The 13,486-nt window shown below is 30.4% G+C and overlaps 2 protein-coding genes across 2 annotated transcripts; one reads left to right on the forward strand and one right to left on the reverse strand.

Moving 5' to 3' along the window:
• Positions 1-620: 620 nt before the first annotated feature.
• LOC138348961 (uncharacterized) lies at positions 621-1,419 on the forward strand. The gene is made up of 3 exons (XM_069298577.1): positions 621-971; positions 1,090-1,164; positions 1,279-1,419. The coding sequence occupies exons 1-3, from the start codon at positions 621-623 to the stop codon at positions 1,417-1,419; spliced, it is 567 nt and encodes a 188-aa protein (XP_069154678.1).
• An 8,200-nt stretch (positions 1,420-9,619) lies between these two features.
• LOC101266224 (uncharacterized) lies at positions 9,620-10,843 on the reverse strand. The gene is made up of 2 exons (XM_004240084.5): positions 10,246-10,843; positions 9,620-9,983 (listed from the first exon to the last, which is right to left on the reverse strand). The coding sequence occupies exons 1-2, from the start codon at positions 10,551-10,553 to the stop codon at positions 9,932-9,934; spliced, it is 360 nt and encodes a 119-aa protein (XP_004240132.2). The 5' UTR covers positions 10,554-10,843; the 3' UTR covers positions 9,620-9,931.
• Positions 10,844-13,486: the final 2,643 nt, after the last annotated feature.

Here is a 13,486-nt window from a genome sequence, read left to right on the forward strand (position 1 = left end):
TGATAAGGGGAAAATCATCTGCAAGATATAGACGGTTGCCGCGATACATACACATGTTAAATATCGTGTATCCAAATTCTTATATAAGAATGCAGAAGACTGAGGAGGATGAATTTATGTATCTGTTCGTCACCTTAAGATCATTCATTAGGGGGTTCAATTACTGTAAATCAATAGTTGTTGTGGATGGTGCACATCTGAGTGAAGCTTACAAAGGGACAACTGTATCAGCAAGCACACTTGATAGTGCATGTATGTATTTTTTTGTAGTTGTGATGTGTTTGAATATGTTACATATCAAATGATATAATGTGTGTCTGTAATCAAGTTTCATATTCTCATTGGCATATGGTGTTGTTGACATCGAAAATGATTGTTCTTGGACATGGTTTTTCGAACAATTCAAAAATGCATTTGGCGAGAGAAAAGATGTGTGTGTTGTTTCATATAGAAATGAGAGTATTATGAAGAGTGTGAGGATTGTGTTCCCAAATGTACCTCATTATGCATGCATATGGCATCTTTGAAAGAATGTATGTGGCAGCATCAAAAGGAGCAGAAAGATCATAAGTGATCTATTCTAAAGGAGTAAAAAGACCATAAGTGATCTATTCTACTCTATGGCCAAGACATATAGAAAAGAAGATTTTGATAAGTTGATGGCTAAGGTTGATAGAACTGATCACAGGGTTAAGGAGTACCTTGAAGATGCAGGGTATGAAAAGTGGTCAAGAGTTTATGCAACAGTAAATATAGGTAGAATGAGGACATCGAACATTGCAGAATGTATCAATGGTTGTCTTATTGAAGCACGCCAATTAACTATATTAGAATTCTTTGAAGAAGTTAGAATTCTATTTGGTTCTTTGCATTACAAAAATAGAGAAGTAGTCTCATATACAAAGGACACATTAGGGAGAAAGTTTGAGGAGTTGTTTATTATAAACGCGGATAAAAGTTCAAAGTTGGAGGTATGTATCCTTATATAATATTGTATATTATATTTATCTAATTCATTGTATCATTCTACAGTTTGAACATTATTTATTTTGAAAAAATTATATATGTGAATTTTTTTAATGTACACAGGTTGTTCCATCATCAGAATTTATTTTCTCGGTTTATGAAGTTGGAAGAAGATACATTGTTTGTCTTGAGCGGAAAGTATGTTCTTGTGGTAGATTTTAACTAGATGAGATACGTTGTGCACATGGAATCGTTGTATTGATAGAAAAGAATGTCACAGATATGCATCCATATTGTTCTGATTACTAAAAGTTTGATGCATTAGCAAAAATATATAAAATTTCAATGGTACCAATGCCAGATAAGGCAGATTGGTCAGCTCCTAAGAATGTGATAGCTGAAACTCTGTATCCACCTAGATATATAAGATTATCTGGACGACCAAGAAAATGAAGAAGAAAGAATGCAGATAAAAAGATTTCGGTGAACACAAACTGTTGTGGACAATGTGGACAAGAAGGACACAATAGAAGAACTTGTACTTTCTTCCCAAAAGGAAGTGAAGTAGTTATAATATCTCTAAGATATTGATTTTTTTTTAATAATTTATAACGTAAAACACTTTTGCTTTTGATAAATAAACTTATAAATAATCCGTGTTAATTAAATTTTAACTTGCGTTTTTTATTATAAACATTTTGTTATTATTTCTGTTGGAAATATATATTTGTGTCAATATTTCTTTTTTACATAAATTTTGTAATTTTTGTGTAAACTATGAGATATATTTATATAAATTCAGGGATTATTGGGTAACATAACATACATGATACACGTGCTTCAGCCAATGTATCATGTACTTTTAATTCAAAAACAAATGTTAATGTATTCTGGGTAACGTAACACACATGTATCATGTGCTTTACCCAATGTATCATCTACATTTAATTAAAAAAACACTTGTTAAGGTTACTGTATACTTTATATTAACTATAAATCAACACTTGTTAAGGTTACTGTATACTTTACATAAACTATAAATCACGTATCATGTAATTTATATTAATTATCTTGCGTGATGCTTTATTTGATATACTTTATTTGATATATACAGTAAATAGCTTTACTTTTACTAACCTATCAGATTTGACACAACTATGATGTTCATTATAACTAAAGTATAATATAAATTTAGTTTTCAAAGAAACTATTTATTACTATGTGTGATTAAAAAAACTTTGACTACACTTTATTAAACATATCTGATATTTATCTTTTTCTAAGCAAAAATACATGTTCCATAATGTATCTAAAAAAATCTTCAAGAATATTGACAAAACCATTAAGACAACATTAAAAACATCAAACTACTTGTTCCATAACGTATCAAAACAAGAAATATAACATTAAATCATTGTTTATGCATAGATACTACTCTATGTGAACCAGATCTTCTTCTAGTGGTGGTGTGACTACATCTTAGATTTTGGTGGATCATCATTGTCACTAACATATCCACTCTTAGCCTTCTCACTGTCATAACTCCATAACAATGCTACATATCTTTGACATAGGTATTCAAGACGAAAATCAGCATATGATATATTGATTTGGTCACTCATATACTCGGCAAATGCAACAACATATAACCCACAGTCTCTAAAAAATGCAGAATATAAATTATAAAATTAATGATACATGATTATGAACAAACGAATCAGAATACTTACAGACTATCAGTATTTTGTTGTGCAATGACTTGTGCAAATTCAATCATGAAAGGAACTTGAGGCTCCAAAAGTGAACCAGTAATGTTGTCATTGTACTCATGACAATCACCAAATTTTGATCACTCAGTTTCTTCAAAGAATTCACTGTCCAGTAGGTAAGAAGGAGCATTTTAGACAACATTTTTATCTCATGAGGAACTATTTTTTTCCTTGAGCATATTGAGTCAAAAATTCTTATAACCCTGTTTTTCAACTTAACAACCGCCAGCACCCAATGAAATTCTTGATTGCAGTTAATCAGGATGTAGACCTCATCTACAAGATGCCATGGTAAAGAGTTGGGATTCCAAAAATTATGATGATGTTAATTTTTTGACCTCTCATATACAGTAACAACGGAAGTGCAATCAACATGTTCTTGTGTACTAAGACTATCATCATCATTATCCATGTAATATCTATCATAACAATTTTTGACATGTGACATGAACAAGCAGTGAGTTGTTGTATATCTATATTGATCCATGCTGTAGAGTTTTGATTTTTTACGAAGGTCGTAATAAATCACATCGATGTGCTATAAAAACATGAAAACATAATAAGAAATTATATACTTCGAAACAGTATACAACAATATAATTATTAAATATTGATCATAAATTTTGCTAATTAAATATTATGATACTTCTACTTAATGTATCTTGTTATAATAATATAAGTATAACTGATACACATTTGATAATTAGTTTAAGAATTTTACATCATCAGTCCAACATTTGTTTGGCTGTGAAATGGCATAGAACCAATTTTTGTTCATTGAAAAAACAACAACAAAGTCCATCATCATAAATCCAAATGAAGAAGATTTTGATATGTATTTATCGTCTGATGTGTGTTCCTGCATACATGATACATAAAAATTAAGTATATGTACATGATACATAACAGTGACTTAATTACAAAATGTAGACAATGTATCATGAATTGGTTATATCAAAATAAATTAATCCAAAAAAACAGTTTCAAATATGTATAATACTAACTTATTGTTATAATTTTTTAGGAGCCCCCTTGACAACCACTTTATATAATCATCAATAGTTTCGACGAAACTTGATCTGTAATGCCACATCCTTCGAATGGGAAATGGAGACAAGCAATATCCTTCAATTTCTCTTTTTCCTTCTCGGTTGACCCAAAAGAAGTACAATATGGAGATTGAATATTTCTCGAAGGCATTCTATTTCTATGTGCAGGAGTGACTGAATCAGTTCTAATTCCAATCTCAGTTATTGAAATGTCAGTGGGTAATTGACTATCGGTCAACAAGCACTGGATGCTAGTTATATTTTGTGGATTGTAAGAATACAATGGTCTAGCAGTTGTACGACCTTTTCCCAAATATTTAATAAGTGCATCTACTGCTGCTTGAGTTGATGGTGATATTGTTGTTGAAGTGGAAGAACCCTGTATAATATGATGTAATGATTTTCTTAGTAAATTTGTATGTAATGAAAGTCTGTGTCATAAAGTAAAATTGAAAAATCTACTGATGCATCCATTGTTGTTTTATCGGGCAAAACGTGAGGGATATTGTGTTGAACACTGTTATCACCATCTTGATCCATGATAGGTTCATTTAAATCTTGGTGCGATTGATGTGCATCACCATCCTGAATATATGCAGGTTTTATGTAAAAAGTGTTAATATAATTTGTGCTGATACGTAACAGTGATTATACTCGCATGATACATAACAATGAGTATATGTGCATGATACATGACATCAACTAAATGACAAATAGTATACAATGTATGATAAAACATACCTTTGGAGTAGCATTGAATTGTTGTTCACCCTCATTGACAGAAACACCAACACCATCCATAGATACATCCCCCGCATCGTCAGTGACTTGATTTTCACCATCGTTATCAGAAACACCAACACCATCATCAGCTACATCCCCCGCAACATCAGTGACTTGATGTTCACCATCGTTACCAGAAACACCAACACCATCCTCAGCTCCACCACCCATATCAGAAAGATCAATCCATATTTGTGGAGATGTTTGTTTCTCAAACTGAAATGTGCTTCTATTAGTATCAACATTGATGTTTTCCTTTGCCTCGATATTGCATCAACTGGAGTAATTTTCCTTTATCAATATAATCAGTTTCTCAGATGTCTTGTCAATCTGTGAATTATAAATACGTTTAGGATAAAAAAAATTACATTTGATTAAAAATATCAAAGTAATCAACTTACATAATTTTTCAAATGTCCTTTCAACTCTTCAATATCTGGAATTACATAGTTGACTTTTTGAGAATCTACAGAACCATGTACATCAGCAATCGGGTTCGAAGACACGTCTGGAGTAGAACATGTACATCAGCAGCCGGAGTCGGAAGCACGTCTAGAATAGAAACATGTACATCAGCATCCGAGGTCGGAGACACATTTGATTGATCAGGTTGACTGGGTTCTGAAACCTTCTTTTTATGTATAACCGTTTTTTTTCTTTTTTGGGGGGATGGTGGAGGAGATGTATCAGACACTCTAGAAGATCTCCTCAATAATTGTTCGGGAGGTTTGGTGGAGAAATCATCAAAATCATCTTCCTCATTTGGTTGTACTAAGGTTGGTGAAAAAGGAGGAGCATGTTCAACTTCAACTAGGTCAAAAACTTCAAGTTCCTCTGTTGTTGCGACAATGTTTGAACATGCATTCTGAATGTATCACAACACATAAAATAATTTAAATGTTAATACAATACATAATGTATCACAACACAGTAAATAATTAAAACAGATCACAATGTATCACAAGACATAAATAATGATATTAGATCGACAAACTTGAAATAGTTTATTCACACAGTAAAAATTGATTCAATTTTACCTCTTGGAAAATGGTAGACATAAGCATTTCAAACGTTGTCTTATCAGACACAACTCTCCAATTGCACATTCTTGGGATGACATTCCGTTCTTTGACAGCATTTTCAGGATTTAATTGGGATGCACATTCGTATATCCATATGTTAAGTGCATACGGCAACCCATATAATCGATATAATTTTTTGCTAACAAAAAAAACCCTATCTAAGTGAACCGATGAGTTTTGAGAATAATAGCTGACCCCGAGGATATTTTCAATATCTACCATCTTCAACCATTAGAAAATTCACAATAGATATAACTGTATTTTCAAGAGTAGCCAATACGAATGTATTAATAAAGAACAATATAGACATTTGGAGTGCATCCTGATCGTTCTCCCAGTTACTCATCTTAAACCGTTGGACTAGATTCTTGGTAACACTATTCACTGCACTAGGAAAATACTTATGGAATAGAACACAATGAGTTGATTCTGGGTATTGGAAGTCATTGATATTGCCTTTGACTTTAAGTCCAGTTAATACTGCAAATTCATCTATACCAAATTTCAGGATACACCCATTTGAATGTCTAATATGCAACACATTATGGTTGCCTTGTTCCAACTCTAACAACAGCAAGCACTTAGTGATTTGGCCTTGAAAATTACATTTAGTAATATCTAAAAAGGGTCCAAAAATTGTAGCCCTAGACAGTTGGAGTACATTCTCCCCTAGATTCTTTAAAATCCTTCAGAAAAGTGTTGTTAAAATTGACAACAAACCTTATGGGATGTGTTGGTATCTTTTTTATCTTGTATTTGAGTGACTGCAATTAAAAAAAATACAATTTTTAACGATATTGAATATAAATACTAAATAAAACAACTAATACTAAATAAATAACTAAATACCTTACTGATACATGATATCAGTTTTCAAAAATTAATACTACATAAAAAAAAATGATACACATCTAATTCATGTATCATTGCATTCGACTAAACATCATAACACACTGAGTCAATATGTATCAAACTTATTGTCTGATACATGATAACAATTTTCAAATACTCGTGACACATAGAAAATCACCTGACACACAATTAATTCATGTATCATGAAATCGATTAAACACTATAACACACTATAACGATATGTATCAAACGTATTATAACTTTAAAAATAATTTTAAAGAATTATGAAAAAGACATACCCTAAGCAATGTCGGTCTGGCAATAATGGTTGCTGATGATTTTCTCCTTTTTGGTGTATTTTTGCAACCTTTGATTTAGAGGATTCCGGAATATCTTTATTTGACTCCTTTGGAATATTCAAAGGATCATGCAAAGACTTTTTTCTATTTTCTTTTCAATTGTCATCGTCCGAATCATAAATCCTCCTATTCGTAAAAGGATCCATAAATATGATGTAAGGTAATGATGAACGAGAAGAAAAATAAGAATCAAAGAACAACGGATGATGAAGCAAGAAGAAAAAGAAGAACCAGAGAACAGTGGTTGTTCCAACTTTCAGAAATTTCAGTTTTTTGAATTTTGAAATTCAAAATTGCATATTAAAATGTTGTGAAACGTGTTTGATTAAAAGTAATAATTCAAAATTCAAAAAGTGATTCAGATGATTGAGTGTTTTAGTGGAGAAAAAATAGGCATGATATTGGGGAAGTGTGTGTCATAGGAGAGAGAAGGTTATGTATCTCCAAACTTATGATTAAAATTAAAAAATGGAATTTAGGTAATTTTTCAAAAAGAGAAGAGAAAATTAGAGAATAATAAACTTATAATTGTGTATTTAAGTTATTTTTCCTTTTTTTAATGTTAACATTATTTACTTAGTGTCTTTATTCAAGCGACGATATAGAAGAAAACGAAATACATGAGAGGCTCGAGGTCTGGGAAAAGAGCCGGGCTGAGTTGATCAGGCTTGATCAAAAATGAAGCAAGCCTATATATATATATATATATATATATATATATATATATCATGACCAATTACCATCAATAAAGGAAAAAAATTTAAATGTGATTATATAAAAATAAAATATACCTAATTATTTATAATTGTATCTCCATCATATATTTCAATTGTCATGATATGTAAATATTATGATAAGTTTATAACAAAACTAAAACCTACTTTTACACAATCGAATTAACACCGCTACTATGTGATAATAGATATATGGTGGATAATATTTTTCATAAATCAAAATCTATATAAGAGCTACAAGTTTTATACATTTTCTTACCACTCCTTTTGCCATTCATTGCTATTCTAGGAAAAGAAAATATGAGCGTAAAAAGTAAGTTGATTGGTTCATTGGAAGTAAAGTGTGCAGTCGGTTCATGATATTTTTCATATTAATATCCAACATAAGCCCTAGTAGAATTAAGCATTTTAAGATTTATGAAGGTGAAATCGAAATAATTGATTTGGTTGTTAGCTAGAAATATTAGGAAAGACACATTTCTCTTCTCTCTTTCTCCCAATATTATTATCTCTTCTCTCAATATTTTTTTCTTGTATCAATTTTATATATTCAGGTGTATTTCATATTACGAAAGTCATTACTCAAGAAAATCTATTAATTCCATGGTGTTTGATTATCTTTAATATATTTTAGTTGTTGGCAAAAGTTACTTTATGGTGTTTGATTATCTTTAATATATTTTAGTTGTAGGCAAAAGTCATTTTCCTCAATTAATACTATATTCTAAATGTTTAGATCTTTTATGAGGAGTTTAACATTTGAATTGGAAGTAACATCTCTTATATTTGATCTCAATGAATAGATGGAAAAGAATTGTTTGATAAGACTGTGATCGAAGCCATCGATTCTCGGAAGGAATTGATCACCTGGAAAGTGATTGAAGGACATCTTTTAGAGTTGTATAATTCTTTTACTATCATTACATAATGTGAACATTGGACTACAAGTATACTTGTGTACGAGAAGAAAACTGAAGATATTCCATAACCTCTTGCTCTCTTGGATTATTTCGTTGGTATGACAAAGGATGTTGAAGGTCACCTTCTCAAGAAATAGAAAATTTATAATGTTCAATGGTCCTATACATACATATATATATTCCTAAAGCCTTTAACGACGTTGATCCTATTGACACTTTACTAATGCCGATAAAGGCTTTAGCATTTTTTATTAATGTCAATATTTAATGTCGCTAAAAGTTGTTTGGTTGTAGTAGAAGTACCACAATCGAGACTTAGAAGAACAAGATGGAATCTAACTAGGAGGTATCTCCAGAAAAGAAAAGAAAAAAGGAGCTTATGTAAAATTGAAGGTTTCGAAGCTCAGATGTGTTACAAGAAGAAGTTTCTAATTAAAACATTCAAGCATATAAAGTATAAAAGTGCAACATTATGAAGGTGTTACTATCCTTGAAGAAGCTTCAAGGAGTAATAAATAGAGAAAGTCCATAGAGGAAAATAGAGATTCACAAAATGTCACCAAAGTCTAATTGAGAATTAATTGCTTGAAGAGACCACATAGAATGAATTAAGATGGTGTTGCAGTGCTAAAGCCTTTATCACCAACAATATTTAAGACATGTCACCAAAGAATTTAGAATGTTCAAAAATATCTCTAGAATGGTGTTCTATCAAAACAATAAAAAAAAATTTAGAGGTATGACACATTAATAAAGATTGTTAAAGTCTTTAGCTGCATTAGTTAAGTATATTATATTCAATGTCGCTAGCTAAAGCCTTTAGACATATACAAAGAGTGTTAATTGCCGCAAAAAACACATATTTAACAGCAATTGAGCTGTTATTATTAATTAATTGCCATTAAAGATAATTTTTCATATAGTGTACATAGAAAAGTCTAGATATATTTCTAACAGGATCGATAATTCTAAAATTTAGTAGTTAAAGGAACGTTCTACAGTACAGTGATATATAGTAAATATCCTTTAATTGTATCCTTCCATCACCAACTATAAATAGAGAGAAAGAAGAGGGAATTGCTAGAATATTGCGAGTACAATGGTGTAAATTGCAAAATTGTTCAATCCATAATATTGAAGTTAATTGCAGTTATAAAAGAAATTGTACCATAAACTCTTACAAATTAAAGGAAGAAAAAAGATGACCTTTACCAAATTTTATCTATGTACAAAAAAAAAAAAAGATTTATCACAAGGATATAATATAAAATTAAAATAATTAAAAAACCACATATCAACTAAAGTAGAAATCATAAAGGAAATTTAAAAAAAAACATATATTTTTGCTTTTTTTTAAATTTCCATTTAGGGGTGAACAAAAAATCTAATTATTTACAAACACAAATGCAACTCCACACTAAAAATGCATTCCTGAGAAAGCAGGCATCGCAACGGCGTACGACATTTTCCTGCATATATACCCAAAAAAAAAAAAATTATCCTCTACAAAGTAAAATAATAATAAAAATAACTAAAAAGGAATAAAAATAATTTTTGAATTACAGATTAAATAAAAATTCTCCGATTAATAGTTTAGTCTAGAAATATCATAGTAAAACTAATAATTTGGCCCAAAACATTGGAAAATATCATGTGAGCAATAGTTTGGTTAAAAAAAAAGTCATGAAACAGTGAAAAGAAAAAGAAAAAGAAAAAAGAGAAATTATTTACCAGTAACCGTCGCCGAACTTCTTCTGTGCTCTACCAGATTTCCCGGCTCTTTTATTCCCGGAATTTCCAACCGTATTTTGATCGTAACTGTACCGATCGATGTCGGCGATCGCGTTATCCTCGGAGATGACGTTGAGCGCCGGTTTCCAATCCTCCATTTTCCTCAATTTCCTTCCCCGGGAAACAGCGCGTTTACTTCCCGATCGATTTACTAGCGCCGACTCTTTTTTCTCCACCGGAGGTAGCCCATCCCTCACCGTCTTGATGGTTTCGCCGCCACAACACGTCAATTCCGGTAAAAACTTCATATTTGTATATATAAAGGATATTTATTTATCTATACAGTTGTGATTTTCGAAAAAGTGAGGTATTATAAAGGGTATATATAGGTAAATAAAATATGGGATAAAGGTGAATTGGATAAGAATTCATGGTGACATTGCTTTTGGATTTTATTTTGATTTTGGATTTGGATATGTTTTTTCGGTTATTATACTATTTATGAAAAATTGATGTTCATTCATTTAATGAAATTGATATTAAAAAAGAAATTGTTCTTTTAATAACTTTGCCTTCTTAGATTAATTTTTTCTTTTTTTTGGTTAAATTTCAAGAATTGTGAGTGTAGGGATATAAATATAACACGTTTTTTAAATTATTTTTTTTTAAAGAGAATTAATGCTGATGTTGCTTTTGTATTTGGATATATTTTTTAGTTATTTTATTATTTCACGGTTAAAAGATAAAAAATTGATATTTATTCATTAAATGAAATTGATATTAAAAGAAATTATTTTAATTAATTTTCCCTACTAGGTTAATTTTATTTTTTATTAAATTCATAAGACTTGTAAGTTGAGAAATAAAAACATAAACATTTTTAAAAAAATTTTAAAGAGAAATTATGTAGACGTTGCTTTTGAATTTTATTTTCGTTTGAATTTGGATATACTTTTAAGTAATTATATTATTTCACGGTTAAAAGATGAAAATTGGTATTCATTCATTAAATGAAATTGATATTTAAAAAAATTATTTTAATAACTTTCCCTCCTTAGGATAATTTCTTTTGGTTAAATTCATAGGACTTGTGAGTTCAGGATAAAAATAAAAAACGTTTTTTAATATCTTTTTGAAGAGAATTCATGCTGACATTGCTTTTGGATTTTATTATGATTTTGAATTTGAATATACTTTTCAGTTATTATACATATTATTTCACGATTAAAAGATGAAAAATTGATATTCATTCATTAAATGAAATTGATATTAAAAGAAATTATTTTAATAACTTTCCCTCCTTAGGTTAATTATTTTTTTTGGTTAAATTCACAAGATTTGTGAGTTGAGTTATAAATGCATAACACGTTTTTTAATGGGAAAAGGGTCAAATATGTCCCTAAACTATTTGAAAAGGTTTAGATATACCCCCCGTTTAAAGTTTGGTCCATTTATACCCTTGCCGTCCAACTTTTGGTCTACATATGCCCTTTTGTGCGTTAGTTGGCCAACTCGAAATATCCAACTCATTTTTTACTTTTATTTAAATGTCAAATGGATTTTCCACGTCATTTTTATGTATTATCACTTGACATTTATATTCAAGGGAAAATGGTCAAATATGCCCCTAAACTATTCGAAAGGTCTAAATATACCTCCGTTTAAAGTTTGGTCAATTTATACCCTCGCGTCCAACTTTTAGTCTACATATGCCCTCATGGGTGTTAGTTGGTAAACTCGAAATATCCAACTTATTTTACTTTTCTTTAAATGCCAAATGGGATTTCACATCATTTAAATATATTATCACTTGACATTTATATTATGAAAGGGGTCACTTGTGCCCTAACTATCCGACCCAATTTTAAAACACATATATGACCGTTTTTTAAATGGTTCAATTATGCCCCTAATCTGACTCATATATGTGTGAATTATTTCGTTATTTTACATCATCGCCTGCTGCAGCTTGCAGTTGTGTTTGTAACGTTGTTGCGGTGAATTCCTCTGCTCTAGCCCTTGTCTACCAGGTTTGCGTCTCTAGCTCTGCGTTGCGCCAAAACGCTTTTCAAACCTCGACTTCCTTTTCCTTTAGTTGTCGTGCCATTGATTCCTCGGCGGTTTCAATCAGAGCACGATAGTGTTCGCCATTTAAATGGTTCAATTATGCCCTAATTCGATCCATATAGGGTATTTTAAAAAAGGGTCGGGTTGTATAGATTATTTAAAAGACGGGTCGTATATGTGTTTTAAAATTAGGTCGGATAGTTAGGGGCATAAAAGACCCTTTTCTCTTTTAATATAAATTCTAAGTAATAATATATAAAAATGATGTGGAAAATCCATTTGGCATTTAAAGAAAAGTAAAATGAGTTGGATATTTCAAATTGACCAACTAACACCCATAAGGGCATATGTAGACCAAAAGTTTGGACACGAGGATATAAATTGACCAAACTTTAAACGGGGGTATATCTAGACCTTTCGAATAGTTTAGGGGCATATTTGACCCTTTTCCCTTGAATGTAAATGTCAAGTAATAATACATAAAAATGACGTGGAAAATCCATTTGGCATTTAAATAAAAGTAAAATGAGTTGGATATTCCGAGTTGGCCAACTAACGCCCAAAAGGGCATATGTAGGCCAAAAGTTGGACGGCGAGGGTATAAATGGAAACGGAGGGTATATCTGGGTATATCTAAACCTTTACAAATAGTTTAGGGGCATATTTGACCCTTGTCCCTTTTTTAATTTATTTTTTAATAGCAAACTAAAACAACAAACGATTAGTTTGAAATTATGTGAGGGAGTGAAATTATAAAACCTCAATAGTATCTCCTACATCATGTGATGAAATACTAGAAGGTATGAGTGAATATGATTAAAAACAACTCTTTGATTAAAGGTCAAATCACCAAAATAATCAATTATTGAATTATAGTTTCTTTATATATATATGAGCAACAAATGTAAACTAGTTCCTAGCTAAGAGATGATAAATGTGGTTGACAATGTGAGTCAATTTCCCAAATGGACATTCAAGTTAAGAGAATTGTCTCAAATATTATTTATGTTTTATTTAGAATTAAAATATTACTGAACTGTCACTATTTTTCTACAAATATACTTAACACTTTAAAATCATCACTTTTTCCTAGCTGGCATGACATGTCATTAAAGTCTTTTTTTTTATAATAGACTAATTTAATTCATTGAACCTATTTAACTAAAATAATAAT

This window comes from Solanum lycopersicum, chromosome 5 (assembly GCF_036512215.1).
Source record: "Solanum lycopersicum chromosome 5, SLM_r2.1".
NCBI classification, from domain to species: domain Eukaryota; kingdom Viridiplantae; phylum Streptophyta; class Magnoliopsida; order Solanales; family Solanaceae; genus Solanum; species Solanum lycopersicum.